Source organism: Corticium candelabrum, chromosome 15, assembly GCF_963422355.1.
Source record: "Corticium candelabrum chromosome 15, ooCorCand1.1, whole genome shotgun sequence".
Lineage (NCBI taxonomy): Eukaryota > Metazoa > Porifera > Homoscleromorpha > Homosclerophorida > Plakinidae > Corticium > Corticium candelabrum.
This window is the reverse complement of record NC_085099.1, coordinates 422,789-449,104: the sequence shown is the minus strand read 5'-3', so window position 1 is coordinate 449,104 and position 26,316 is coordinate 422,789. Positions and strand designations below refer to the sequence as shown.

The 26,316-nt window shown below is 39.9% G+C and overlaps 5 protein-coding genes across 5 annotated transcripts; 3 read left to right on the top strand and 2 right to left on the bottom strand.

Moving 5' to 3' along the window:
- Positions 1-10: 10 nt before the first annotated feature.
- On the top strand, positions 11-8,382 carry LOC134191318 (argininosuccinate synthase-like). Its single transcript, XM_062659924.1, has 16 exons — positions 11-148; positions 227-295; positions 431-530; positions 1,361-1,449; positions 3,348-3,404; positions 4,069-4,143; positions 4,224-4,325; positions 4,391-4,450; positions 4,867-4,897; positions 4,979-5,063; positions 6,862-6,926; positions 6,991-7,122; positions 7,180-7,213; positions 7,489-7,611; positions 7,668-7,733; positions 8,201-8,382. The coding sequence occupies exons 1-16, from the start codon at positions 35-37 to the stop codon at positions 8,262-8,264; spliced, it is 1,266 nt and encodes a 421-aa protein (XP_062515908.1). The 5' UTR covers positions 11-34; the 3' UTR covers positions 8,265-8,382.
- A 657-nt stretch (positions 8,383-9,039) lies between these two features.
- On the bottom strand, positions 9,040-12,294 carry LOC134191376 (uncharacterized). Its single transcript, XM_062659989.1, has 6 exons — positions 11,751-12,294; positions 11,376-11,480; positions 11,122-11,322; positions 10,484-10,663; positions 10,156-10,413; positions 9,040-10,090 (listed from the first exon to the last, which is right to left on the bottom strand). Exons 1-6 carry the CDS (start codon positions 12,288-12,290, stop codon positions 9,305-9,307), a joined length of 2,070 nt encoding a protein of 689 aa, XP_062515973.1. The 5' UTR covers positions 12,291-12,294; the 3' UTR covers positions 9,040-9,304.
- Positions 12,295-12,383: 89 nt separating this feature from the next.
- Positions 12,384-20,323, bottom strand: LOC134190703 (phosphatidylserine lipase ABHD16A-like). Its single transcript, XM_062659185.1, has 20 exons — positions 20,207-20,323; positions 20,092-20,148; positions 19,962-20,028; positions 19,808-19,903; positions 19,153-19,235; positions 19,011-19,084; positions 18,663-18,755; positions 18,527-18,600; positions 18,412-18,452; positions 17,882-17,980; positions 17,426-17,489; positions 16,241-16,290; positions 16,012-16,176; positions 14,630-14,693; positions 14,447-14,510; positions 14,157-14,213; positions 13,839-13,975; positions 13,561-13,659; positions 13,448-13,494; positions 12,384-12,619 (listed from the first exon to the last, which is right to left on the bottom strand). The coding sequence occupies exons 1-20, from the start codon at positions 20,270-20,272 to the stop codon at positions 12,521-12,523; spliced, it is 1,596 nt and encodes a 531-aa protein (XP_062515169.1). The 5' UTR covers positions 20,273-20,323; the 3' UTR covers positions 12,384-12,520.
- A 46-nt stretch (positions 20,324-20,369) lies between these two features.
- LOC134191089 (uncharacterized) lies at positions 20,370-21,581 on the top strand. Its single transcript, XM_062659653.1, has one exon. The coding sequence runs from the start codon at positions 20,370-20,372 to the stop codon at positions 21,357-21,359; it is 990 nt and encodes a 329-aa protein (XP_062515637.1). The 3' UTR covers positions 21,360-21,581.
- A 284-nt stretch (positions 21,582-21,865) lies between these two features.
- Positions 21,866-26,206, top strand: LOC134191418 (aromatic-L-amino-acid decarboxylase-like). Its single transcript, XM_062660034.1, has 15 exons — positions 21,866-22,109; positions 22,254-22,367; positions 23,507-23,558; positions 23,627-23,706; positions 23,763-23,897; positions 24,142-24,252; positions 24,326-24,358; positions 24,643-24,709; positions 24,789-24,883; positions 24,945-25,012; positions 25,083-25,159; positions 25,220-25,239; positions 25,318-25,416; positions 25,615-25,716; positions 25,788-26,206. The coding sequence occupies exons 1-15, from the start codon at positions 21,909-21,911 to the stop codon at positions 25,977-25,979; spliced, it is 1,446 nt and encodes a 481-aa protein (XP_062516018.1). The 5' UTR covers positions 21,866-21,908; the 3' UTR covers positions 25,980-26,206.
- The last annotated feature ends 110 nt before the right edge of the window (positions 26,207-26,316 follow it).

Genomic DNA, 26,316 nt, shown 5'->3' with positions numbered 1-26,316 from the left:
TTGTAGTAGCCCGGATTTTCTTGGCAAAGGCGCGATGTCGGGAGACGGTGCAGAGAAACGCGTAGTGTTAGCTTATAGCGGCGGCTTGGACACTTCTTGCATTCTCGTATGGCTAAAGGAGAAAGGTTTCCAAGTGATCTGCTACATGGTAGATTAGCATGCAACAACATGACGGAATGTCACTAGCAACGGTGCATGTAGACAACTGCTTCCGGATTTTATGCAGGCTAACATTGGACAGGATGAAGACATGGAGGCGGCACGATCTAAAGCCGAAACGTTGGGAGCTGAAAAGGTGCGTTGTTTCGAGTTGTAAGTTGTAATGTGACGATTGCAAATACTGCAGATGACCTACAGGTGCATGGTGATAATTCGATGTCGCTTACATGCCGCCTCGCACGTGACCTCTTTCTATCTTTTGTGTTGCAAGGTCTACATCGAGGACATTCGCGAGGAGTTCGTGACAGAGTTTATCTTTCCGGCCGTTCAGGCTAACGCGTTGTATGAAGACCGATATCAACTGGGCACAGGTCAGTTGCACTGCATGTCTCTGCTCAATGTGTGTTGGGCTGTTGGGCTGTGTCTACAGCAACGTCCTATTGAATGTCAATGCCTGTATATGCATACGTATTTTTAGCTGTGCGTATGTAATAACATCTATATATTTGCCTCAAGCAGTCATGTGCTTCAGACCGTTTGTTTATAGTGGGCGTCTTCATTTCTTGGCACAATGCATTACTGATGATTGTAATGTGAATGCTCAGTAAAGATAATATTGGTACACTTTTTAATTAATTAATGCAGCCATTTACTAGTTTTGTTGCAATCAAGGAAAACTTGGAGAAGTGTTAAGGATCTAGTCACAGTCTTTAGGTTGTAGCTGGCTGATGATAATTGACATTTGGACAGGGGCATAGGAAGTATTGCCATGAGTAAAATATATTAATTATTTAATTGGCTACACTCTTAAAACGGAAGTTGGTGCCATTGAGCATATTGTGAACTTGCATTTTCTAAAACCAGTTTGGCTTGGCTGGACTGGTTGGACTAGATGCTACGGCCATGTTGGAAGGTTTGTACTTGCAGTAGTTTGTGTATATGTCTGAAGGGCTTGCTGTACTGTAACAGTGTAACCTGAATAGTTGAAGTAAGAATAGTTGAATTAGGTCGTTGTTTTGCTACATTGATAACTTAGAAGCAAAATGTCAACAAAGTAACAAAATTAGTGCAGACTAAACCCAATTACATTACATAATTGTAATGGCAAAGAAAGCATGAATCTGTTATGAAATTATTTATGTTGTCTACTTGTTTTATACATGCAGTATAAGTCTAACACATTGAGCTGTTATCTTGGTAGCTATTGCAAGGCCGTGCATTGCGAAGAAACAAATTGAAATAGCAATGAAAGAGAAGGCTAACTATGTTGCTCATGGTGCCACTGGAAAGGTTTGTGTCTTATTACTGTCAAATCCTGTAGGCATGCCCTGTGCTTAGCTATTGCTAATCAAAATCAGGGCATAATTTATCCTGTATCGCATCGCAGTTTGCCAATCATTTTTGTGTGTTGCGAAACAAAGTCAGCTATGTGTTGCGCAAACTGCGATGCGGAATCAGAATGTCCATCCAAGTACAGTAGGAGACTAAAACCTCATAATGGTGCACCCTTGCATAGCAAAGTAGTCAGAAGATACTATATATAATATACTATTATATCTTTATTCAATTATGAACCATCTGTCCTTGAGTGGTCATGCTCTGCAATACATGAAACTAAAGCACATTAGCAGAACACCTGCTGAAACTATCGCCTCATTAGCAGAGGGATGGCAACAGAGGAACAGAAACTTGAAACAAGATAGCTAGCTATTGAGACTTTCATTGTAACTATGTAACAAGATAACAAAGGAACAAAAGTAAGTAACAGTGTAGTCAATGTTTGCACTTTTTTCATCGTAGCTAATGTAGAAGGTCACTACCAACTAAAATAACAAACAATCATGCAACGTGTAGTTGCATGGGACCTTTCCAATATAAAGGTCAACACAAACAGCACTGTCACAGAAACACGGGAAAATTGGCAATTCAACCCTCTAGCTACATTGTCATGTCATCTACAAGGTCATTCCGCTGACTTGCCTTTCGCCATTGCTAACTTAGACTCGGTTCATCTTATCTTTGAAAATTTGAAGACTGACAACCTTGAAGTGCCATCAGAGCTGTCGCAGTTTATTGCAGCTGCAAAGAAAGATGACCAGCTGCATTTTCAAAACGTAAAGCTGTCAGGCGTACAGCCAAACGTACCTAGTGCATTTATGATGTCGAGATCACTTTACACCGAAGCTATTGGGAAATGCATTCACAATCGTTTTGATGATTTACAACAGGGATTTTTAAAGCAGTTTGTCTCCTTGACACTAATCTGTGGCCGACTGACTGAGATGATCTTGCAGCCTTTGGTGTAGCTGATGTGTCTCTTGCTGTAGAGCACTTCCATCGTCTTCCATTAAAGAACAACGTATTGCTGGATGGGGTAATGACAGACTGAACCTTCTTCAAGATGTACTGAATCGATAACTTGCGACACCATCCAAGAAATACTCTATGGTCACTTCTTCTGTCCCAGTACAAAGAGAAATTTCCAAACTTTGTGCAATTGGTGTGCATACTGCTGATGTTTCCAGTCAGCAATGCCATAGTGGAGCGTGGTTTCAGTGCTATGAGGAGGATAAAAAGTGACTGGCGGTCAAGTCTTAGTGAAGATACCTTAGATCACTTGATGAGGATTAGCGTTGAAGGTCCGCCATTGGCACAGTTTGACCCTACACTTGCAGTCCAACGGTTCTTCAGCACTCCAAGGAGGCCACACGTTCAGCCATATGGTTCAAAAAACCAAAAGTTAATGAATAGCATATTTTGCTTCTAAAATTTGCATGGACAGGGTGCCACTTGCTATTATTCAAGTAACTTTGCTTAAAGGGAATTGTGTTATAATAACAAATTTAATAGTATCATCACTATTCACAGTTTGGCATTGACTATGAACTTGCGCCTGTAGACTAGAAAAGCATGAACTGCCTGGGTATTTAATTAATTAATTAATTGCTTTGTTTTGCTAAAATATGGTTGCGACGCAATTTTGCATTACTGCTACTCAATTTGCAATTTGTGTAGCAATACCGCTATGCAAAAAAGAAAAAGTAAATTATGCTCTGAAAATGACAAACAACAAAGCTTGATTAAATGAGAGCATGAGGTGGTAAATGAGCATTGGCTTGTCTACAGATTCCGCAGTATAAATGATATTAATCTTATTTTGAATTGGGGTATGTTACTTTTGCTATTAGGGAAATGACCAGGTTCGCTTTGAATTGACTTTCTACTCTTTGTGTCCAAGTATCAAGGTATAGTACATGCATGTATGTCTTCTCTTTTGAATGTTTGCTGTATGAGATTGTTAAGATTCTTTGTGATTTGGTTATCTCTACACATTGTAAAGCTGTTGTGTGTGTGTGTGTGTGTGTGTGTGTGTGTGTGTGTGTGTGTGTGTGTGTGTCTGTGTGTCTGTGTCTGTGTGTGTGTGTGTGTGTGTGTGTGTGTGTGTGTGTGTCTGTGTGTGTGTCTGTGTGTGTGTCTGTGTGTGTGTGTGTGTGTGTGTGTGTGTGTGTGTGTGTGTGGGTGGGTGGGTGGGTGTGGGGTGGTGTGTGTGTGTGTGTGTGTGTGTGTGTGTGTGTGTGTGTGTGTGTGTGTGTGTTCCAAGTAAACTTTTGAACAGTGCGGCGGAGAGAAGTGATTGAACTGTCGTTCATCTGCTCTTCTACCATTTGACTGCACCTGGTGGATTATGGGTCCCCTCTTGAGGAGTCACCTCCCACATGAAATCTCTCGACGACATGACCACAGTGTGGCTTCATTTTGACACGTATAATCCCCATTGCCCATGCCACGAGAGATGGTTGATTTTCCACTGATTGAACCTACCTGTTTCATGCCTGGGTTTTGCAACCTTGTATTGGTTGAACTTTTAATATAAAGAGAAATGGTCAACAGTGTATTTTTTGCCACTAGATCATTGCACCATGGAGAATGCCCGAGTTCTTCACTCGGTTTCAAGGCAGAAAAGATCTGTTTGAGTATGCTAAGGTGATCCCACTGTGGCGTCTTCTTCTTTGTCTGTCTGTTGGAGATCATTTTCGTACAATTTATGTTTTGTTTGGGTTTAGACTCGAAATATTCCTCTACCTGTGACTCTTGACAGCCCATGGAGTATGGATGCCAATTTGATGCATGTCAGCTATGAGTCCGGTGTACTTGAAAATCCAGCTGTAAACTTCGTAGTTTTTGAAATAGTCATTTTGTGTTAACGAAATTTTATGTTAACTATATGAAGTCTTCTCCACCTGATGATCTCTTCACAGTGACAACAGACCCTATGAAAGCACCAGAAAAGGCTAGAAGAGCCTACAGTCTGTTCCCCATAAGTGTGAACTTTGAAATCATCGATATCTCCGCTGTTTTTTTGGACTTTGGCGATGATCTCTGTATGGTTAGAAACCGCTAGGTCTGGCATTTCTGTTTATCAAATTATCTAAGCCCTTCCTACAAAGGAAACGGAAAAATTATACTTTTGCATATCAAAAACAAACGGGTGGAGCAATGGTTATCAAATAATCTTGTAAGACCAACAGATCAGCAACTGGAACCACTTAGGATAATTGGTGTAACATGGTCCAACTGTGGCAGCTCTTAGTGCCCTAATGAGCACCTGGTGCGACCTCTACTTCATTACTCACTTCCGAGTTCACACTTACTGGGAATAAACATTAGAGTCTGTTTGTTGTTGTTTCTCATTTTTTGTTTCTGTAGCCAGAACAACTAAAGATTGAATTCAAGGAAGGTACTAATTTGTATAGTCATCTCGTGTCCTGTGGAATACTCTGTTGGTTGCATTTATCTTGTTGACGGTTGAAATGTGTAGGTGTACCTGTGAAGGTGACCAATCTTGATGATAAAACTGAGAAATCTAAACCTCTGGATTTATACTCATACCTCAATGAAGTGGGGTGAGCAAGCATGTTGGGCAAGATTACAAGTCATAGCAAAGACAGAAAGTCAGACAGACAGACAGACAGACACACACACAGACATAGCTGATAGAAAGTGTGAAATCTACAGACCACACACTGCTCCAGAATGCCCTCAAAATTCAATCCCTACATCATCATTTGGAAACACTATACTTGGGTCACCTATAGGAATGGACTCGTTTGTTTCAGAGGCATGTGTCAATTCTGCTGACGGAGGTAGTCACCTTTGTAACAAACTAGTTTCTTTAAATGACCTACAGAGTGCTATGTTATTGCTGCGTTATTGCCATGTTAGCCGCTTGATTAGTTTGTTGAGAACAGTGTCTCCTTGTTTAGTCTACCTGGCTGCTGAAGCTCATGACCTGCTAACGCAAAACACATTTGTCAGTCTCTTAGATCTGGATGTCAATTCCATGTGCTGGGAACAAGTGGCGCTGCCAATACGACTGGGTGGCTTTGGATTGACTTCAATGGTTACCATTTCACCGTTTGCTTTTTTAGCTTCCTGGGTTCATTCCCTCCAATCTGTGTGGTGGCGTTTCCATGGATTGGAGAATTTAGTGGCTAATATTCTAGTTAGTCCACAAGGTACTGTTGGTCATGGTATTTGCCAAGTGCTTCCCCCATGATCAGATATTCATAACTTGGTTGGCAGTCAGAAATTACAACACGATCTGTCACATAAGTATTGCCAGTCTTTGGCCGATTTCATTGTCAAATAACGCTCCTACTCTTAAAGATTCAGCTCGGTTACGGTCAATTCAATGCAAAGGAGCAGGTGCTTGGCTTGATGCTATACCCTCCTCATCTGAGTTTGCAATTGAATCCTGTGATTATCGCTTGGCATCCTTGATGAGGTTAGGATATACCATGCCTTTCAGTTCTTGGTCCAATTCATGTGATTGTGGCAAGTCTCTTGAATCAGATACGGATGGTTACCGCTTCCTAACTTGTAAAACTGGTGGTGGCTCTGTTTACACACACAACTCTATTGTGAGAATATGGAGTGCCTGCCTTGGAAGCTTAAACTTACATCATGTAAATGAAGCACAACATCGTTACTGCAATTCAGACAACAGGCCAGACATTACTGTATTGGACTATCAATCTGGAAAAAGCACTGATTTAGATGTCTCAATGGCACATCCTTGGAGTATGGACATTCTATCCAAGGCTTCTCTGTTTGATGGAGCTGCTGCTCTTCGTAGAGAAGAAATCAAAGCCAAAAAGTACTTAGGAGAAATTCTACCGCAAGGTTCCTCACCATCTGCTGTGCCCCTAGTGTTCGAACACTTTGGTTGATGGGGTGAGAAAGCGCTAAGATATCTAGACAATCTCTCACATCTCTCAAGAGATGAAAGTGGCCGAAAGGATCCTGCCGACTTTAAATTATTTTGGAGACGTTGTCTTTCTGTTGAGCTGCAAAGATGTAATGCTTCAGTAATGTCAAGGAAAGCCTATAACATCCTAGTTGGTCAAAAGTGCAGTTCGGAACTGGACACCTTTCAGTTTTTTGTTCATTTAGTTAATAAATAGTCATTGTAAGACCCTGCCAGGGTCAACTGTAGTGTAGTGTGTATTAGACTTTTAGTTAAGAGTTGCATAGTTTGATTTAGCTTGTAATAGTTCTGATTTAGCTTGTAATAGTTCCGATTTATGAAAATGTATTTCTTTGACAGACATTCAAACAGACAGATAGACAGACAGATGATGTAACAGAGAATGTATAAGAGTGTATAGCTAGTGTTGCTAAGGTACGGTAACATTTTATTAGTGCCCGTCATGGTGTTGGTCGCATTGACATTGTTGAAAACCGTTTCATTGGCATGAAATCTCGAGGTAATTAATTGTCAGTGAAAGTGATTCTAAAAAAGTTGCACAATAGTCTACGAATGTCACATAGGCGTGTATGAAACACCAGGAGGTTACATCTTGCTATTGGCTCATCTTGATATTGAGACCTTGACGATGGATAAAGAAGTGAGGAGAATTAAACAAGGACTGGCCATCAAATTTTCGGAGCAGATTTATCAAGGTAAGTAGATTGTGATGATTGTCAAAGTGGTTTAGTTGAAAAGTGGTGTGATTGTAGGTTTTTGGTTTAGTCCGGAATGTGAATTCACCAGGTCTGCTGTGTAATGTATTGTGGCACATAACTTATTGTTAGTACGTACAGATGCATAGTTAGAAAGCTACCTGTGTCCATGTGTTTGCAACCATGCATGTGGTGTATGTCCACTGTGTGTGCTTACATGTGTGCATACATGCATACATGTGTGTGTGTGTGTGTGTGTGTGTGTGTGTGTGTGTGTGTGTGTGTGTGTGTGCATGCTTGTGTACAAATGACATGCTAGACCACACACACACACACACACACACAAATCTAAATGTAACTTTTTAGATCTTGTATAAACAAAAGCCAGGAAAACGTCGAAGGAGTTGTAACACTCTCCATATTCAAAGGTCACGTTTATGTCAAAGCCAGAGAGTCTGTACTGTCTCTGTACAACCAAGAGCTTGTCAGGTAGAAAAAATGTGCAGTGTGGATTCCATGTTATTCTAAGTTGTAAATTTCTTTAGCATGGATGTGAAAGGAGAGTATGATCCTCAAGACTCTGGTGGATTTATCAAAGTCAATGCATTGAGGTAAGCAATACTAAGTTGACAATGGTTGATGTACTAACAACTATATTGACTTTTAAATATTATAATTTTACATTTAACGTGTAGGATTTTGTATTAGACAGACAAACAGATCATGGGTGAGCACACGCCGACATACAGATTTGTTTTATGAAAATATAGCTCAAAGTATGTCATCCATGTACATTGTAAACAATAGTCAGTTTTACTCTTTAACTATAAGACACTACCAAACTTGGCTTTGACAGACACAGACACACAGATAGACAGACAGACAGACAGACAGGCAGGCAGACAGACAGACGGATAGACAGACAGACGGATAGACAGACTGACAGACTGACTGACTGACTTTAATCCGTGTGTACTTGTATGTAAATATTACAGAGCAGTGTGTTAATTGAAAAAACGTAATTTAGGCTGTGACATTTGACACTGTGTATGCTAAGAACTTACTCTGTTTATTGTAGGCTCAAAGAATTCCATAGACTCCGCTTGGCCAAAGAAGCTGCTGCTGTTTCCGCTGCCAAATGACACTCAATCGGATACAAATTTGACAGCCAAATGTTTTAGTCTCTTCATTAATTAGGCTACAATTCCATGTGACAATTCTATGTGAAACGATGATTGTTCAATGTAATCAGATGTCTTATGATGTGTGCACACTCCCGGTGAACATTTCCAAATGTTTTGTCAGGATTTATCTTCAATTTTGACATCAACTACATGCATGATATGATTCACGTCTAAAGGTAGATAGATACAGGATAGATAGATTTACTGGATATCAAATTTTCTAGTACAATGACGTTAGATAGATACCGCAAACTACATATATAGAATGTCAGCTAAAACTTAACTTAATTAACTTAAGTAATTAATGTGGGCGCGCCTGGACACGCCTGCATGAGTTCATCATCTGATAGACACTTCCAGTTGTATCCACGTCTTGTTGTATTGTTATGGATTACGTTGTATATTCATGATGTATAACAAACAATATATGAATTATCATAGATATTTATATGATATATCAAATTCTAGTACAATGCCCTTAGATAGATACCATAGATACGTAGATATTTATCCAGGAAATTCTCATCAGTCAATGGCAGGCCTAAAGACAATTTAAGTATGATTAGACTTATTCTTATCTAATAAATTAATAAAATATTAATTAAAATAGAGTACTTACCACTTTTACAAGTTTGCTCAAGTCTCAGGTCTCGTTAGTCTCTATAGGACACAGTCGCGTTGTCATTCTGTTTTATGAGCATGTAAATTAGTATTGAAATTAACAACATCATAATCCTTTACACGTGACAGAAGAAAAATCTGTGCTGCCTTTATATTTAGAACTCATGATTACATTGGTTTGCAAAAGCTTAATTAAAAGACAAAGTTCAAGTTTTTGAAGGTGGTTGACAATCAGTGTATTAAATGCCTGTGTATATGATTGTGACACTGCATTTGAAAGAGAGTTCTGCTAGCAATAGTTACAACAAGCAAGTAAATAGAAGTCGTCAAAACTAACAAACAATGCTAAGGTTCTTGTCAGTGTCGTACAGTTCATGTTACATCACTGCACACCGTCTCCTCTTCTTTCCTGCTTTCTTTCCTGCCTTGCTTCTCTTTGAGATCACATTTTGTGCAAGTACTTCAAATGCTGGTTGAGTCTCTGCTGTGCATTTGGCACACAATTCATAGAAGTCAATTCCTAGATGAAGAGCCAATGTCTCTCCTTCTTTGCGACTCACTTCTCGGTTGCTCTCCAGATCTGTTTTATTGCCCACCAATATACACGGAACATCATCCCCACACTTGACTATGACCCTCTCGTACAGACTCTGGACTTCATTGAATGATGCCCTATCATTGATTGCATAAACAATCATGAATGCATCACCAAATCTGCACCATTCTACACTCATGGCGGGTGCTTCGTCACATCCAGCCGTATCCAAGATATCAAACAAGACTGGTTTGCCACCAGGCAACACATATGCCTTACGATAAGAGTCCTCGATTGTCGGATCATATTCTTCCACAAAAACACCTTGAACAAACTGTATTGTGAGTGCTGACTTGCCCACACCTCCACTACCAATCACCAAGACCTTGAGCTCATCAGCGGTAGAAGAGAACGACGAACCAACAGATACAGATGATTTAGACTTTCCACTTGGACATTTTGAAGAGGACACTGTAGAGCTGGAAACACAGAGTGACCGACGAGGTGCATTCTGTTTCTGTGTGTACGGCTCCCACGTGTCTTTCGTTTTGTTGTATTTGTATTGAGGTGAGCCACGATCTTGTTGTGGATCCCACCATGCACTGGCAATGTTTCGACAACGTTTCTCCTAGATGCAGAAAAAAAACAGCTCAACTACCAACCAACCATATCATTATGAAGTCGTATTCTCACATGTTTCTCTTGTTTAACTTCTTCGCTGTCCGGTTTCTTACTCAATGCTTTGAATACCTCTCCAAGCTCTGTAGTCATCTTTCCTTCTGTTTCACACTCAATCTGATAAGCCTGCAGTTGCTCATCACTTGACTCTTTGTAGCAGACGGCCAGAAACATATCGGTGATCAACTGGAAATGAGAGAACGTGATGTAAGCACCTCGACTGTAATCAGCCAACTCTTCATAAAATGCAGCAGACTCCCTATGGTTTTGAGCCTATAACCAAACACAAAAATGGTAAACAACAAAGAACACTGAGCGACGTGAACATAACGTGAATCCGTACCTGCACACCATACACCTTGATTCCCATTCTAACCAACTTTTCCAGTTCGTCTCTCCAGAATACACTCTGATCTGTGTATGAAGGAGGGTGAGGTGTAGCGTCTCCAATAACAACCAGAGCCTTTGCAGAATCTCTTTGCCATGACAACTGCTGTGCTCGTCTCAACACCCATTCATAACACTAAACAAAATGAAATTAGCATAAATGAAGTGAACAATGAGATATAAAAGGTTAAAGATAGATTGATGAACAGTCATACAAGCAGGTCGCACGGAACTTCCCTGATTATGTCGTATGGTAAAGATGATCATCACAATGTATCAGGATGTACAACATATTAGACATGTATGTCAGTCTAGTTGCAACGCTGCATTGCCAGTGTCATTTCAAGGAAGACAAAAATAACAGGATCAGCTATGTAGTGTTAGATAATGTGTTTACCTGTACTGCCATTTTGGGTTGGTTTCTGTAGATTTATTAGTATTGTAGTCGCTATGCTAAGGCAATAGTTTTGCTGAGTTGTGGTGTACATAGAGTTCAATGTTAAAAATAAATTCAATTTAACAATCAGTCAGTCGGACAGACAGACAGACAGACAGACAGACACACACACACAAACAAGTGGAGGTGGTACTTGCCTCAGGTGAATCGCCTCCTCCTGTTTGTGGGACATTTTGAACAAAAGAGACTAGATCATTCACATTGGTTGTGAGATCTTGGTGCCGAATGACATACGAAGAGTTTTGATCACAGTAATCTCCATGAGCAATCACTCCAATCTTGATGTTCGGGATGTCATGCATAAGACGTTCGACTGCATTTTTGAGTTTTGTTCGTACCTAAAATGAGCGACTTATTGATTGATTTTCAAATAGTTTGTGTGTTGTTGTACCTGGCTTAGACAGCTGTACATACTTCCTGTCGTGTCGAATGAGAAAACGACCTCAACTGGTTTAGACAAGCTTGCCACACCCGAGACAAAGCTGGCCAATACATCCTGCCAAATAGAGATATCGTAAAGAACAAATACAGATGGACAAGCAATGAGACAGATAAACAGACCGGTGGACACACACACACACACACACACACACACACACACACACACACACACACACACACACACACACACACAGAAACAGATGGACGCACATAGAAACAGACAGACAGACAGACACACAGACAGACAGACAGACAGACAAACAGACAGACAGACTCCAAAATTACCAACTACAAAGCACACATAAAAGCTGCCCACACTACAAACCTGCTGTCGTGCATCATCCATTGTAGGCAAGCATGTCTGTGCAACAACCGGATGGTCAACAGCCTCCGCTGCAGCCTCAACTTCAAGCAATATGACAGCTTCCTCATTCGCTCCCGCCTCTTCTAAACTCGCCAGCCGAGACTTAAGCTCTCTGCCTCCAAGCCTCAGTCTCTGCCTTGCAGATGAAACGCCTTCCTTCTCCTCTATAGCCGTTTTCAACTGGCCAACAGTCTGCGTGCTCTCCACCCTCAATGGAATGACTTTTCCCGCCTCTGTTTTAATGAAGACGTTGATTGTACGTAAAGGCAGGACTTCCACCTTGAGTATGGTCTCCTTGCTAATTCCATAGTCTCCCACAGTCTTCGATTTGTCGAGGACTTTGTCGGTGTACTTTAAAGATATACGGGATAATGGGATAGAACTATCGGTCCCGGATATTGCAGAGCAAAGCGACGCGACCGTGTCCGTCGCTAGAACTTTGAGAGGCACGACCTTGCCGGACGTCAACTTGACGAATACGTCGACTTGAGCTGCTGCCATTGTATTCCGCCGAACAACTGATGCATTGGAGCTCGTGCTAACGCGTTTTTAGTAAAAGCACAGGTGGGCGTGGCGCGCACGCTGATTGGCCAATAAAAATAGGTCGAGTGTGACCTGAAGGATATAAACAGCAATTCGTTTCTATATCAGTAACACTAGTGACAAACGTAAGCGGAAAGTAATCAGCAAGTTCATGCCAACTACAGACAATCCTATAGTCCACAGCATCATCATCCATTTGCTGCACCTAGAGACCAAGGCAGGCGAAAGCTCGTGTGTGGGAATGGATCACAGTGAGAAGCAGCAAAGTCAATAAGATGATGGCGAATCTAGCAGACACGAAACTGGTTGTCAATCCTGTTAGCTAGTTGCTACAACTATGTCTCTGTCTGGTTCATCTGTGGGTGGATGTCATGCCTCGCTGTCGTTTCTGTGTGTTCAATGTTTGATATGCTCTGAGTCTGTACGTTGTACATGCACACTCTTTGTATTTATAATGAGTATTCCCAGGTTCTTGTGCTGACAGTGCATCATGCTTCCGTGTCAGTCAGTCTGTCAGTTAGTCTGTCCATGTTGTTTGCATATTGATTTGTCTGTCGTGTCCTTGTCATGTTATCTGTCCATCCATATGCCTGTCTGTCTGCATATTGATTTGTATGCTGTGTCTCTGTCAGCGCACAATAATTATTGTGTGTCTGTTTATACACGTATGTATGTTATCATGTGTATGTATGTATGTTGTCTGTCCAACCATGTATCTGTCTGTCTGCAATTGATTTGTCTGTTGTGTCTCTTTCAGTGCATAATAATCAAATTATTATGTGTCTGTTTATACACGTATGTATGTATGTATGTATGTATGTTGTTTGTCCATCCGTCCATCTGTCTGTCCTGCACATTGATTTGTCTGTTGTGTCTCTGTCAGTGCATAATTGTGTATCTGTTTATACGCGCATGTATGTATGTATGTATGTATGTTGTCTGTCCACCCATCCATTTGTCTGCATATCAATTTGTCTATTGTGTCTCTCTGTCAGTGTATAATTGTGTGTCTGTTTATACACGTATGTATGTCTGTATGTTGTCTGTCCATCCATCGATCTGTCTGTCTGTCTGTCTGTCTGTCCATCTGTGTGTCTGTCCGCCTGCCTGCTCACCAAATACAAAGCCAATAGTTCCTTCTTTCCTCGATCGTAACTCTGACCTTAAATCAATGAAAAACGCTTAAATCCACAAATCACTGTCATTAATTAATCAAATCACTACAAACCAATGTCACAAGGAAACCCGGCTCCACTGTCTGCTACATGCTCTTGTAAAGCGTCCACACACCACTCCATGTCTCCACCAACTCTCTGCGAGATTTCAACTATCAAAAAACAAATACAATCCAGCACCCACAAAAAAGCTCAACAAACGCAATTACCAATAATCAATATAATTAATTAATTTATTAATATTATGTGTCTAGTTAAATATATTAGAAAAACTGTCACTACATTTAATAGAATATTTAGAAATACGTTGATCGTAATTGAATGGGCTCACTTTGTGTTTGCTCTTCATTTGCATTTAGATATTCCTCCACGACGTCTTTTGTGTCGTTATCGAATACGTTTGGATATCGATGAGACAACAGTCTTGTTAGTAAACGATTTCCTAGATTGGTCTTAATATCTTGAGGTCTGCGAGATAACCAGTAATGAAAGTGTGATGAATGTGTGTGTGTGTGTGTGTGTGTGTGTGTGTGTGTGTGTGTGTGTGTGTGTGTGTGTGTGTGTGTGTGACACGTATTCATTGATCGATGTCAAATGGTGTACTACAATGTATTTCACAATGCCTGTTCGTCTCAATATGCAAACATACACAATGCTGATCATCTCATCATGAATTCTTCTAATAACCAGCACTGGGCCAGGATATCTAAACAGCCACATAAAACACTCACCTTGAGAACAAGTCAACACACACACATACACACACACACGCACATGCACACGCACAAACACACACAAATACAAATCCATTTACATATAAAATTAGTTAATTATTTAATATCAATACATAAATGATAAATAATATCAATAATATAATATTTTTATCAAATCTGATATATTGGGATTACGATCTCATGACTGAGTATCGTAATTACTTACTCGCAGAGTTGATCCGCATTGTTGAGATGAAGATAGTTGAGAACGGTTGACTCGGCTAGATTACCTGCAAAAGATGCACGTCGATGTGGGTAAACAGGGTGGCTTGTTGACATGCAGATGATAGAAAGATTGGTTGGTAACTAGTGACGAGCTATTAAATGTTCAATGTGTCTAAGAACTCACTAATGCTTGCTGGCATTCTAGACACAGCTAAGGGTGTGATGTCATCAAACGTTGCATCCAAAATCTATGTAAACACTACAATTAATTAAATGAAAAACAAACAGACAAACAAACAGGCATGCAACCAACCAAACACACAAACAGACAAACAAACAGGCATGCAACCAACCAAACACACAAACAGACAAACAAACAGGCATGCAACCAACCAAACACACAAACAAACAGACAGACAGACAGACAGACAAATGCACAGACAAACAGACAGACAAACAGACAGACAAACAGACAAACAGACAGACAAACAGACAAACAAGCAGCAGACAAACAGACAAACAAGCAGCAGACAAACAGACAAACAAGCAGCAGAGAAACAAGCAAACAAACAGACAGACAAACAGACAAACATACAAACAAACAGACAGACAAGCATACAAACAGACAGACAGACAAACAGACAAACAGACAAATAAACAAACAGACACACAAACAGACAGATAAACAGACAGACAGACAGACAGACAAACAATTAACAAACAGACAAACAAAACAAACAGACAAACAGACAGACAGACAGACAGACAGACAAACAGACAGACAAACAGACAGACAAACAGACAGACAAACAAGCAAACAAACAGACAGACAAACAGACAAACATACAAACAAACAGACAGACAAACAGGCACACAAACAGACAGATAAACAGACACACAAACAGACAGATAAACAAACAGACAGACAGACAGACAAACAATTAACAAACAGACAAACAAACAAACAAACAGACAAACAGATAAACAAACAAACAGACAAACAGGCAAACAAACAGACAGACATACAAACATACAAACATACAAACAGACAGACAAACAGACAAACAGACAAACAAACAGCAGACAAACAAGCAAACAAACAGACAGACAAACAGACAAACAAACAGCAGACAAACAAGCAAACAAACAGACAGACAAACAGACAGACAAACAAACAAACAGACACACAAACAGACAGATAAACAAACAAACAGACAGACAGACAATTAACAAACAGACAGACAGACAGACAAACAGACAAACAAACAGCAGACAAACAAGCAAACAAACAAACAGACAGACAGACAGACAAACAAACAAACAGACACACAACAGACAGATAAACAAACAGACAGACAGACAGACAGACAATTAACAAACAGACAAACAAACAGACAGACATACAAACATACAAACATACAAACAGACAGACAGACATACAAACATACAAACAGACAAAGAGACAGACAAAAAGTAAGCAAACTACAAACAACCTTTCAATCCAGCAACAAACAAGTATGTACGTACAGTAAGCAACAGTATACAGTAGCATTCTATTGTTTATACCACAGCACTGATATCTGGATATATCATCGCTGCATATGTCGACGCAAATCCTCCAATCGACCACGAAAACAGAACAATATCCTCCAACTTAAATCCAAGTCGATCCACAGCATAACGAACTACCACATCAATAGCATGTTTCTCAGCCTGAGGAAACGGTAAACCCTACGAGGTACAGCAATACAAGAGTGGAGGTGTGATGTACATCGAGATAGGCAAGGGCATGTACCGTGCTGCACGCAAATCCTGGATGATTCCAACCAAGAACTGAGTATCCAGCTGAAGAAGAAAGTTTGAATATTTAGTTCATGCTGTTGACTGTCTGTCTGTCTGTCTGTTTGTCTGTCTGTCTGTCTGTCTGTCTGTTTGTCTGCCTGTCTGTCTGTCTGTTTATGTGTCTGTCTTTCCATCTGTCTGTCTGTCTGTCTGTCTGTCTGTCTGTCAATACATATATTTTCAAAGAACAACGCTATTACATTCTAGTCTGGCCCAAACGGCCAACGTCATAATTTAACTACATGCGAATGAAGTGTCAACTGTAAAGATCTTACTTAATTTACATCTTTCCAAAGCTACCAACATGCATCTACGTCAGAATGTCTTAAAATCACGACTGTTCTTTCTTCTGTCTTCGTCTATAGACTGAAGTGACAGGCGGTGCAGGAATTGAGCTGCCTCTGAGCCCCAACGTCCAAAGTGTTCGAACACTAATGGGATGCAGTTGGAGGGGAGGCCCCATACATCCCTTTCTCTAGCATATTTCTCTGATTTCTTGACCTCACGGGTAGCTGCGGCCACACCGTCTTCCTGAGCTGCTCAAGAGATCACATGTAGTGCCCATGGGTGGGCCACCGAGATGTCCAGCTCAATGTCACAACCCTGTTGAGCGTCAAAGACAACGATGTCGGGGCGGTCGTCACTATTAACATAAAGATTCCTCGGTTCTCGCTGATGGGACATCTTCAAATGCTGTAGACAGTCGCTCCAAACACTAGTCAATGTCTCGTGAGTCCATATTGGCCCACCGCCGGTCTTACATGTGAAAAGGTGATAGCCATCTTTATCAATGTCTTTGCCGCATTCGCATATAGGGACAACAGAAGCGAGGGGCATTTCAAGACCCAACCTCATGCGCATTGCTAAGCGAAAATCGCTGGGTTTTAATGCAAGCTTCGCAGAAGAAGGTATTGAGTCAAGCCATGCGCCTGCTCCAAGTCCCTGTAGCGACCTGAACCGAGCAGCTGAGCACTGAGACAGTGGGTTTGAGAGAATAGAGGACTGCCTGCCTGTCTGTCTGTCTGTCTGTCTGTCTGTCTATCTAATCTTTTAATTTGTTGTCTGTCTGTTTGTCTGTTGTTCTGTTTATCCAACCTTCTGTCCCTCAGCTATCTTTCATTTATTCAACAATCATTACCTCCCAGTGGAGTATTCATACAGCCAACTTCATAAAAAGCAGCATTGCCTTCTGAGCATATAACCTCATAACGAAACAACACGTCACTTACAAATCATTTCTGTCCATCTGACTGTCCATCTCTGTTGTATGTCTATTCACCTATCTGTCTGTCTGCCTGTCTGTCTGTCTGTATGTATGTATGTATGTATGTATGTATGTCTCTCTGTCTGTCGGTCGGTCGATCTCTCTCTCTCTCTCTCTCTCTCTCTCTCTCCCTCTCCCTCTCCCTCTCCCTCTCCCTCTCCCTCTCCCTCTCCCTCTCCCTCTCTCTCTCTCTCTCTCTCTCTCTCTCTCTCTCTCTCTCTCTCTCTCTGTATGCATGTATGCCCATCATTGAATCTCTCTGTCTGTCTGTATGTATGTATGTCCGTCTGTCAGTCTGTATGTATGTACACACTGACACATAATGCCTACAAGCTTGTTTCCATTCTCTGCCTTTCCTCTCTGATCAACGAACATGCTGTCAATCTCATTGCCATCTTCTGCACAAAGTTTGGCTCGTAGTCCACCATACTGAACACAACATCAAACAACACACGTTAGCCAATAAAAACAGAACTCACAAAATATGTCAATTATATCATGCAAACCTGTCACACATCATTCCCACTAACTTAATATTTGTACTAAACAAAGGTAGTGTTTCATTGTTTATTCCTGTCTGTCTGTTTGTCTGTCTATCTGTCTGTCCGTCATTTTGTCTGTCTGTCTATATGTCTGTCTTTCTGTCTGTCCACCTGTCTGTCCATATGTCTGTTTGTCTGTCTTTCTGTCTGTCCATCTATCCATCTGTCTGCCCATCTGCCAGTCCGTCTGTCTGTCTATATGTCTGTCTTTCTGTCTTTCTGTCTGTCCATTTGTCTGTCTGTCTGTCCATTTGTCTGTCTGTCTGTCTGTCTGTCCATCTGCCTATCTGTCCATCCATTTGTCACACACAAACAAACCTCACTAAACAATTTACACCTTCCTTCAACCAAATGAGGAGCTAGAACAAAATTTAATGCACAAATATTAAGCATGCAATCAACACACCAACACGACGAGCTCTACTCATATTACCAATTAGTTTCTGCAATATAGCTGTTGATCCTGGATACATAGCACGACGACCAACAACATGAGCTACAACATACCTACAACGCAACACACCACTGAGTCCAACCAACATGACCAGACAACTCTTTGACCTACTGACATTAGAAGTCGTCGAGGCAGACTTGCTATCGAACTCATTCGAGGTCCAGAGTTTGTCCACAGTTTTCTATCGCTCGATTTTGTTGGATCCCCACTGAAACAAAAACGATGTAAATATCAAATACGAACGTGCAGACTTGACACAAACGTGTTGATACCAACGTTGTTGTAATAGTATCAAATATTAATATTAATAAATTAATATTAATAACAATTAATGTTAATAAAATTAATATTAATAACAATTAATATTAATAAATTTCAATAGTATAATTAATATTAATAAAAACAATAACAATAATTGATATTAATAAAACACGTCAGACGATTGGGTATGCTTCTGACTGACCCTGTTGTTGACTCTTTCCAGCTAAAATCAATAGGCCACGCATCAAAATCAAAATCATAGTTTGCCAAATCCAACTGGTAGAGAGCAAAGAATAAATTAGTGTTTGTTAGTAATACAAATACATCATATAGGATGGACTCACGCGAGCTTGAACGCTGCCCTTCCTTGCTGATGCAAGAGTGTCAACAAATAAGCAATAATAGGGATTTAAACGTCGACCAACACCTGATGGACAAAAACACTAACATCACACATTATCAATATATTACATAATATATTACATATATTACATAATATATTACATAATATATTACATATATTACATAATATATTACATAATATATTACATATATTACATAATATATTACATATATTACATAAATATATTACATATATTACATAATATATTACATATATTACATAATATATTACATATATTACATAAATATTACATATATTACATAATATATTACATATATTAATATATTACATAATATATCACACTGACATTACATTACACTATATTATTATCAGAGATCACCTATGATTTAACCATGAAGGTAAACCGAGTTCTTTGATGTGATTTGTCTGTCTGTCTGTCTGTCTTTCTGTCTGTCTGTCTGTCTTTCTGTCTGTCTGTCTGTCTGTCTGTTTGTTTGTCTGTCTGTTTGTCTGTCTGTTTATCTGTTTGTTTGTTTGTCTGTCTGTCTGTCTGTCTATATTATTTTTATTGATATTAATAATTTATATTTTAAGACATTAAAATACATGATTTATAAATACTATAAACTGTTTACCTCGTATACAAAAAGCTCCTGTGATAATGACTGAGATGCCGCCTAACACTTTTGAGAACGCAAGCCATCCAGACAGAGCATCGACAGTGAAAGCACCTGCTTGTATACATACAATGTCATATCAACTCTAATATTATCTTCACGTTTGCATTGCCTTTTTTCCAGAGGTAGAACAAAATTAGAGGTGAGGAATACCACAGGACCGACCACGCCCTTGACGTCTAGTCACGTGATCAAGATTGCCAACCACAGGAGGTCAAATTTTACGTTTGTACGAGACTTACCCATTGAATTATGCTATCAGAAATTCGTTCTGTAGCAGAGGCGGCATATTCTTGGTGCTGTGAATTATAATAGATCAGAATTGAAAATTGAAAGTAAAAATAATAATTTTTTTACCTGCGTTCTGCCTTTTGTAAAGACAAAGTGCAATCTAGGTCCAAAAATAAACGTAAATGGCCTCATGTGATCGTCAGAAACTCCTACAGGACCTTCGATTTATCTGCGCGTGCGCTTGTGCCCTCGACTACCAGACCATTCTTTTGGTTGATATTAACAAGAAATGGAAGACTTGGATGAGCGGCTTGCTCGCCATTCGGCTTATTTCAATTCTATTCTTTCACTTATTCCTGCTAAAGACTATTATTTGCCGCTGAAGGAGAATGAGAACAAGTATTGGAAGAACAAGAATCAGAAAGCTCCCAAGCAGGAGATCAAGGATGCATCAAAGAAGGCCAAACGTTTGCGTCTTAACCCTGAAGCTCAGAAGTCAGTTTTAGAACTGCAGGTTGAACTTGATGCTCAAAGAGAGTCAGATGATTCTGAAATCGAGAAAGATAACAGCGCAAAGAGACCAAGGCTGCGCGTGGATTGTGAGGAAAGTCGAAGTGTTGCTGAGTTAAGGTTGAGGCTCCGTGAGAAGATTGAGGAAGCAAGAGCTAAGCGTAAAGCACCGGCCAGTAATGACACAGCATCTCAGCAGCGAAAGAAGACGAAACGAGATGAAAAGAAAGGGAAAAAGAAGTCAAAATCAAAAGTTGGTAGACAGACTACCACAATTTCTCAAAAACCAAGACAGGAAATAGTAAACGATGATGGTGAAGTGGTGTTCAGTAAGTTTGATTTTACAACGGGCGTGACAGATGGTACACATGATGCTTCGTCTTCAAGAAAAATGAATAAAGATTTTCGCAAGCTCATTGAGAAGGCAGAGAAACGGCGCACAAAGTTAAATGAATTGAAAATGGAGAACCCGGATAAAGCAGAGGCAAAAGCAGAGAAAATAGCGTGGAAAACGGCAACTGAGAAAGCTGAAGGAATCAAACAAACAGATGACATTAGTCTGCTAAAGAAAGCAGCAAAACGAAGACAAAAACAAAAGGATAGGTCTTCAAGAGACTGGAAAAAACGAATTGGGAGTCAAAAGGAAAAACAAATAGAAAGACAAGAGAAAAGACAGAGACACATTCAGGAGAGAATCGAGCAGAAGAAGGCAAGAAAAATGGGACTGAAATTAAAATTGAAGAAAAAGCAGAGAAAACCAGGATTTTAGAGTGTTTATGTGTTGATTACAAAATTGATATTGTGCTTACAACCTGCAATAAATCAGACATTAGCACTTTACCAGAATTCCATAGATATGAACACTGTAAAAGGTGAAGTGTTTGTTGGACATCCATACATTTGCATTCATACCACCCGGGGTGACCCCAAGTGTATGTTTGGCTAGCCAGACTAAAATGCTGACGGACGGACAGAGGGCTGCTGTTTAGGCAGAGCGGAGCCGTTTTAATTAATTACTACTACTATGTTTACTGTAGTACTAGGGCATTGCCAGTGACTACCTTACATCTAAGTGCAACCTTGCTAGCTGAAGCCACAGTAGGTGCATGTGTTAGCATTTACGTCAGTCCTCAGAATCCTGTAATGCAACGAATTACGTGCAACATTAAGATTGTTGTGCACGTGATTGGCTGAAGAGACAAAGACAACAACACGTGCTTACATATTATTCATACATCATGCATAGTCTACCACCAGGCGTGATTGAGCCTCTAGAAGGGTCGGAGTCCTCAAGTTTGTATCTTAATATTACATCATCATGGATGTGGATGAGTTTCGTCGTCGCGGGAAAGAGATGGTTGACATGATAGCTGACTATTACTCAACTATACGTGAACGTCGCGTGTTGTCTGACGTTCAGCCTGGCTATTTGAGGTCTCTCTTGCCGTTTACAGCTCCAAACGAGCCAGAGAAATGGGAAGACATTGTGAAAGACATAGAACGAGCGATCATGCCTGGAGTTAGTTTGTTAGTTAACTTAGTAAACAATGCATAGTGCGTAGTCTAGATAGCACTAGGCACATGCAATTATATACTGAAATTATAATGGAGAGTTTTTATTTTATTTTAATTGAAAGTTAGTAATAAATTTTTGTTTTTTTAGATAACTCACTGGTTACATCCACAGTTTCACGCCTATTTTCCATTGGGTTTCTCATTCCCTTCTCTCCTGGCTGACATGTTATGTAATGGAGTGCACACTATTGGCTTTTCATGGGTCAGGAAAGAGAGATGCTATATAATTAAGTAGTTGCTGTCAGTGCTCTAGTTGTAAATGGGATATCTCTGTCTGTCTGTCTGTCCATCATATATTTTCAAACACAAGACTATATTACATTTCAGCAAAATAGTAATTAAGTACTTAAAAGTTCAAATGTACCTTGTCCATAATCTACACACTACACACTTCACTAAGAATGAGCTATAAACTACAAGCATGCAGCAACCCAGAGACAATCAGTGACTAAAAACTGGGTGCAGGAAGACAAGAGCTTGTTGACACCAACACTGCAAAGTGCGGAACTCTTCTTCAGAAGGACTTTGGCGTTACACTTCTGCAGTTGTACTGAGAATCTCTTCCTCCAATAGTCAATAAACTCTGGTGCATTTGGCCTTCCAATTTTGTCCAATGAATGTTTTGAAATCTTCTGCAAAAACTTCTTTTCCTCTTCTCCCCATCTCCCAAAGTGTTCCATGACTAGGGGAGTGACTTTGACCATTGATCCACCAGGAAGCCATACCTTTCTGTATTTTCATTTTTTGTTCTTCTCTTCTTTTTGCAGCTGCACCATCTTCCTCGGCTGAGTTAGGGAAGATGTCTGAACTCCATGGATGGGCCATGGCAATGTCTAAATCAATGTTGGTTCCTGTCTCAGGGTCGTAGACTATGATGTCAGGTCTGTTGTCTGAGTTGGAGTAGCGATGTCTAGGCTCGCTTCGGTGATGAATATGAAGATCCCGTAGACAGTCAGACCATTTAGATATGCAGTGGCCTCGTGAGTCCAAATAGGACCGCTCCTGACTTGCAATTAAGTCACAAGGTGATAGCTGCTGTCATCTAGCAAAGTCCCACAGTGGCATTTAGGAAGCCAGTCTAAAGGGGGAGGGACATTCCAAGTCTCAAAGGGATGCCAAGTGATAGTCGCAGCAATTGAGTGCAAACTGGTATCTAGCATGTGCCACTGATTGAGATGATATTTGCCATTGTGGTTGCCATGTTTCCTAAAACATTATTGTAACTGACTAAATATCATTGTAACTGTATGATTGAAGATGCTGCTTGTGTTTGTTGCTACACACTGACACTCATGTCATGAGCAGCACAGATATTAAGTTTTACATATTCAATTGTGTTAGATAACTTCACCAGCTGCTACAGAATTAGAAATGATTGTTCTTGATTGGTTGGGTATGTGACTTCTTTAATATTTAACTATTAACGGTCACTGTAAATGGAGTTTGTAAATATTTGTGCAGGAATAGCTCTGAAGTTGCCTTCAGAATTTTTACTACAAAACGAGCATAGAGAAAGTCAGAAAGGAGGAGGAGTCATTCAAGTGAGAAATTATTAGTATCTTGTTGTCAACAACGTCATGATTACTGTTGTTGTTAGGGAACTGCATCCGAGGCAACTCTAGTTGCCATGCTTGCAGCACGTCATGAAGCAGTGAAGAAATTGCAGTTAGAGTTACCAGAGCTAAAAGACCATGAAGCTCAAGGGAAATTGATTGCATATGGATCAGACCAGGTGTAACATGAACTGCTTAATTAATTCTCATCCTTTGGTTGCCATTTGTATTAATTTGTTTGATTATAATTTCTTTGGCTGTTTGTCTAGCTTTTCTATTTACGTGTCTGTTGGTTGTTTCGTGTGTTTTTGCTTGTCTGTTTGTTTTGTGTTGCTGTTTATATGTTGTTGTTAATTGTTGCTGTTTGTGCTTTGTGTCTGTCTGTGTGTTTGTAGGCATGTATTGATCATCATATGTTTGTAGGCTAATAGTTCATTTGACAAAGCCGCCATTATTGCTGCAGTCAAACTTAGAAAGTTGCCAACTGATGAAAATTTTTCTTTAAGAGGAGAAGCTTTAGAAACCGTCATTAAAGTAAGGTTTGCTACTCCAATTTATATGTTTCACACATTTCTTAATTAAGAAATTAATTTCAATGTCACTGCAGGAAGATGTACAAGCTGGTTTACATCCATTTTATGTATGTGTCATGGACAGATTTGCATTAGAACAGATAACAGTTCAAGTTTGCTAACTAATTGAAGATAACAGACATAAGAGATGACACTGACCCTGGCATATGAAACATCAGACAGACAGAGACAGACAGATCGAGACAGACAGACAGACAGACAGATAGACAGACAGACAAACAGACAGACAGACAGCAAACAGATAGAGACAGTAACATAAGAGACAGTAACTTAAAATATCACAGTCTATAACACAAACAGTTGTCTCAAATATTTTAAATATTTTTCACAGCTACTGGCAACTCTTGGCACAACATCATCGTGTGCTTTCGATAATCTGTTAGAACTGGGTCCGATCTGTAAGTGTATCTCCTTTGAATTAGTGTTTGCGGTTGTTTGTACTTGTACAAACGGAATGAATTGTTGACTGTTTGTCAGGTCAAAAGTTTGGCTTATGGATGCACATTGATGCTGCATATGCTGGCAGTGCATTCATTTGTCCGGAATACAGGCCACTGCTCAATGGAGTGGAGGTGATGCTGTCACAATTAATTAATTGTATCATCGGTAACACTGACTGTTTAAACTGTTCAGTATGCGGAGTCATTCAACTTCAATCCTCACAAATGGATGTTGACAAGCTTTGATTGCTCTTGCTTGTGGTATGTTTGCTAAACACTGTATGTAGGGATCAAGTCTGAGTTGCTTGTTGACATTCGTCTGTTGTGGTAGGCTGAAGCGACGAGCAGCAATTATCAATGCACTTTCTGTTGATCCTGTCGTTTTGCAGAATGCAGCATCAGACTCAGGTAGTTGACATCAGCTTACAGTGGCGTCGAGTTGTGTCTTAGTGTTTCTTCCTAATTTAGGTCTCGTTGTGGATTATCGAGTGAGATTTTTTATCATAAATATTTAATTTGATTTTATAGCAATGATCACGATGGTGCATTGTGTTGTATTGTGGCAGGACTGGGAGATTCCTCTAGGGAGGCGATTTCGATCTTTGAAGCTGTGGTTTGTGTTAAGACTATACGGAATTACAGGACTACAGCAATTTATTAGAAAGGTAATTTACTCATGAGCTGAGTAAATTGACACACACACACACACACACACACACACACACACACACACACACACACACACCACACACACACACGGTGACACCAATACCCATTTGTATGTGAGCATGCTGGTGCCATTATTGCTTAGTGTGGCTTATGAATGAATAATTGATCAACTAGTTGATTTCGATGTCTTGCAGCAAATTCAACTAGCAAAGAAGTTTGAGACACTAATTCGATCTTCAGATCTCTTTGAGTTTCCAGTCAAACCAGTGCTGGGCCTCGTCTGCTTTCGACTCAAGGTGTACATATTTACACATTCATCATCATGTAACATAACACTTATGTACGTACTGACTGTAACATTGTTTAGGGCAGCAATGACTTGAACAAAAAGTACTTAAAAGCACTCAACGACTCTGGCACAATTTACATGATTGGCACAGAGCTGGGAGATCAGTATGTACTGCGTATGTGCATAGGGTCTACCCAAACAAAAGAGTCTGACATTGACATCACTTGGGACATTGTCAAGTCAATAGCAAACAACACAGTGGGAAAATGAAGACTGTGGGACTATTTATTATTTGATTTTAAAGCTCAGTTTACTAAATTATAAATTTTAGATGATAGTTTGTTTATCTGCATGTCCATTTCTCTAATGACAAAATATGCAAAAAGGTAGAAACAGATTCAGAACAAGAATGCACAAAATTAAAAAGATATTGAAGTTCTAATTGATATTAATGATATATTTTAATATTAATTTAAAAGTAGCTTAGAGTCCAATTAGAATTGATGATCCAGATTGCTGATCACGAAGTGTACAGTAGCAACAGATGCGACCATGTAATTCTAAAAATGACCACGCCCTAAGAGCGAGATTACTGAACTCCCATGGA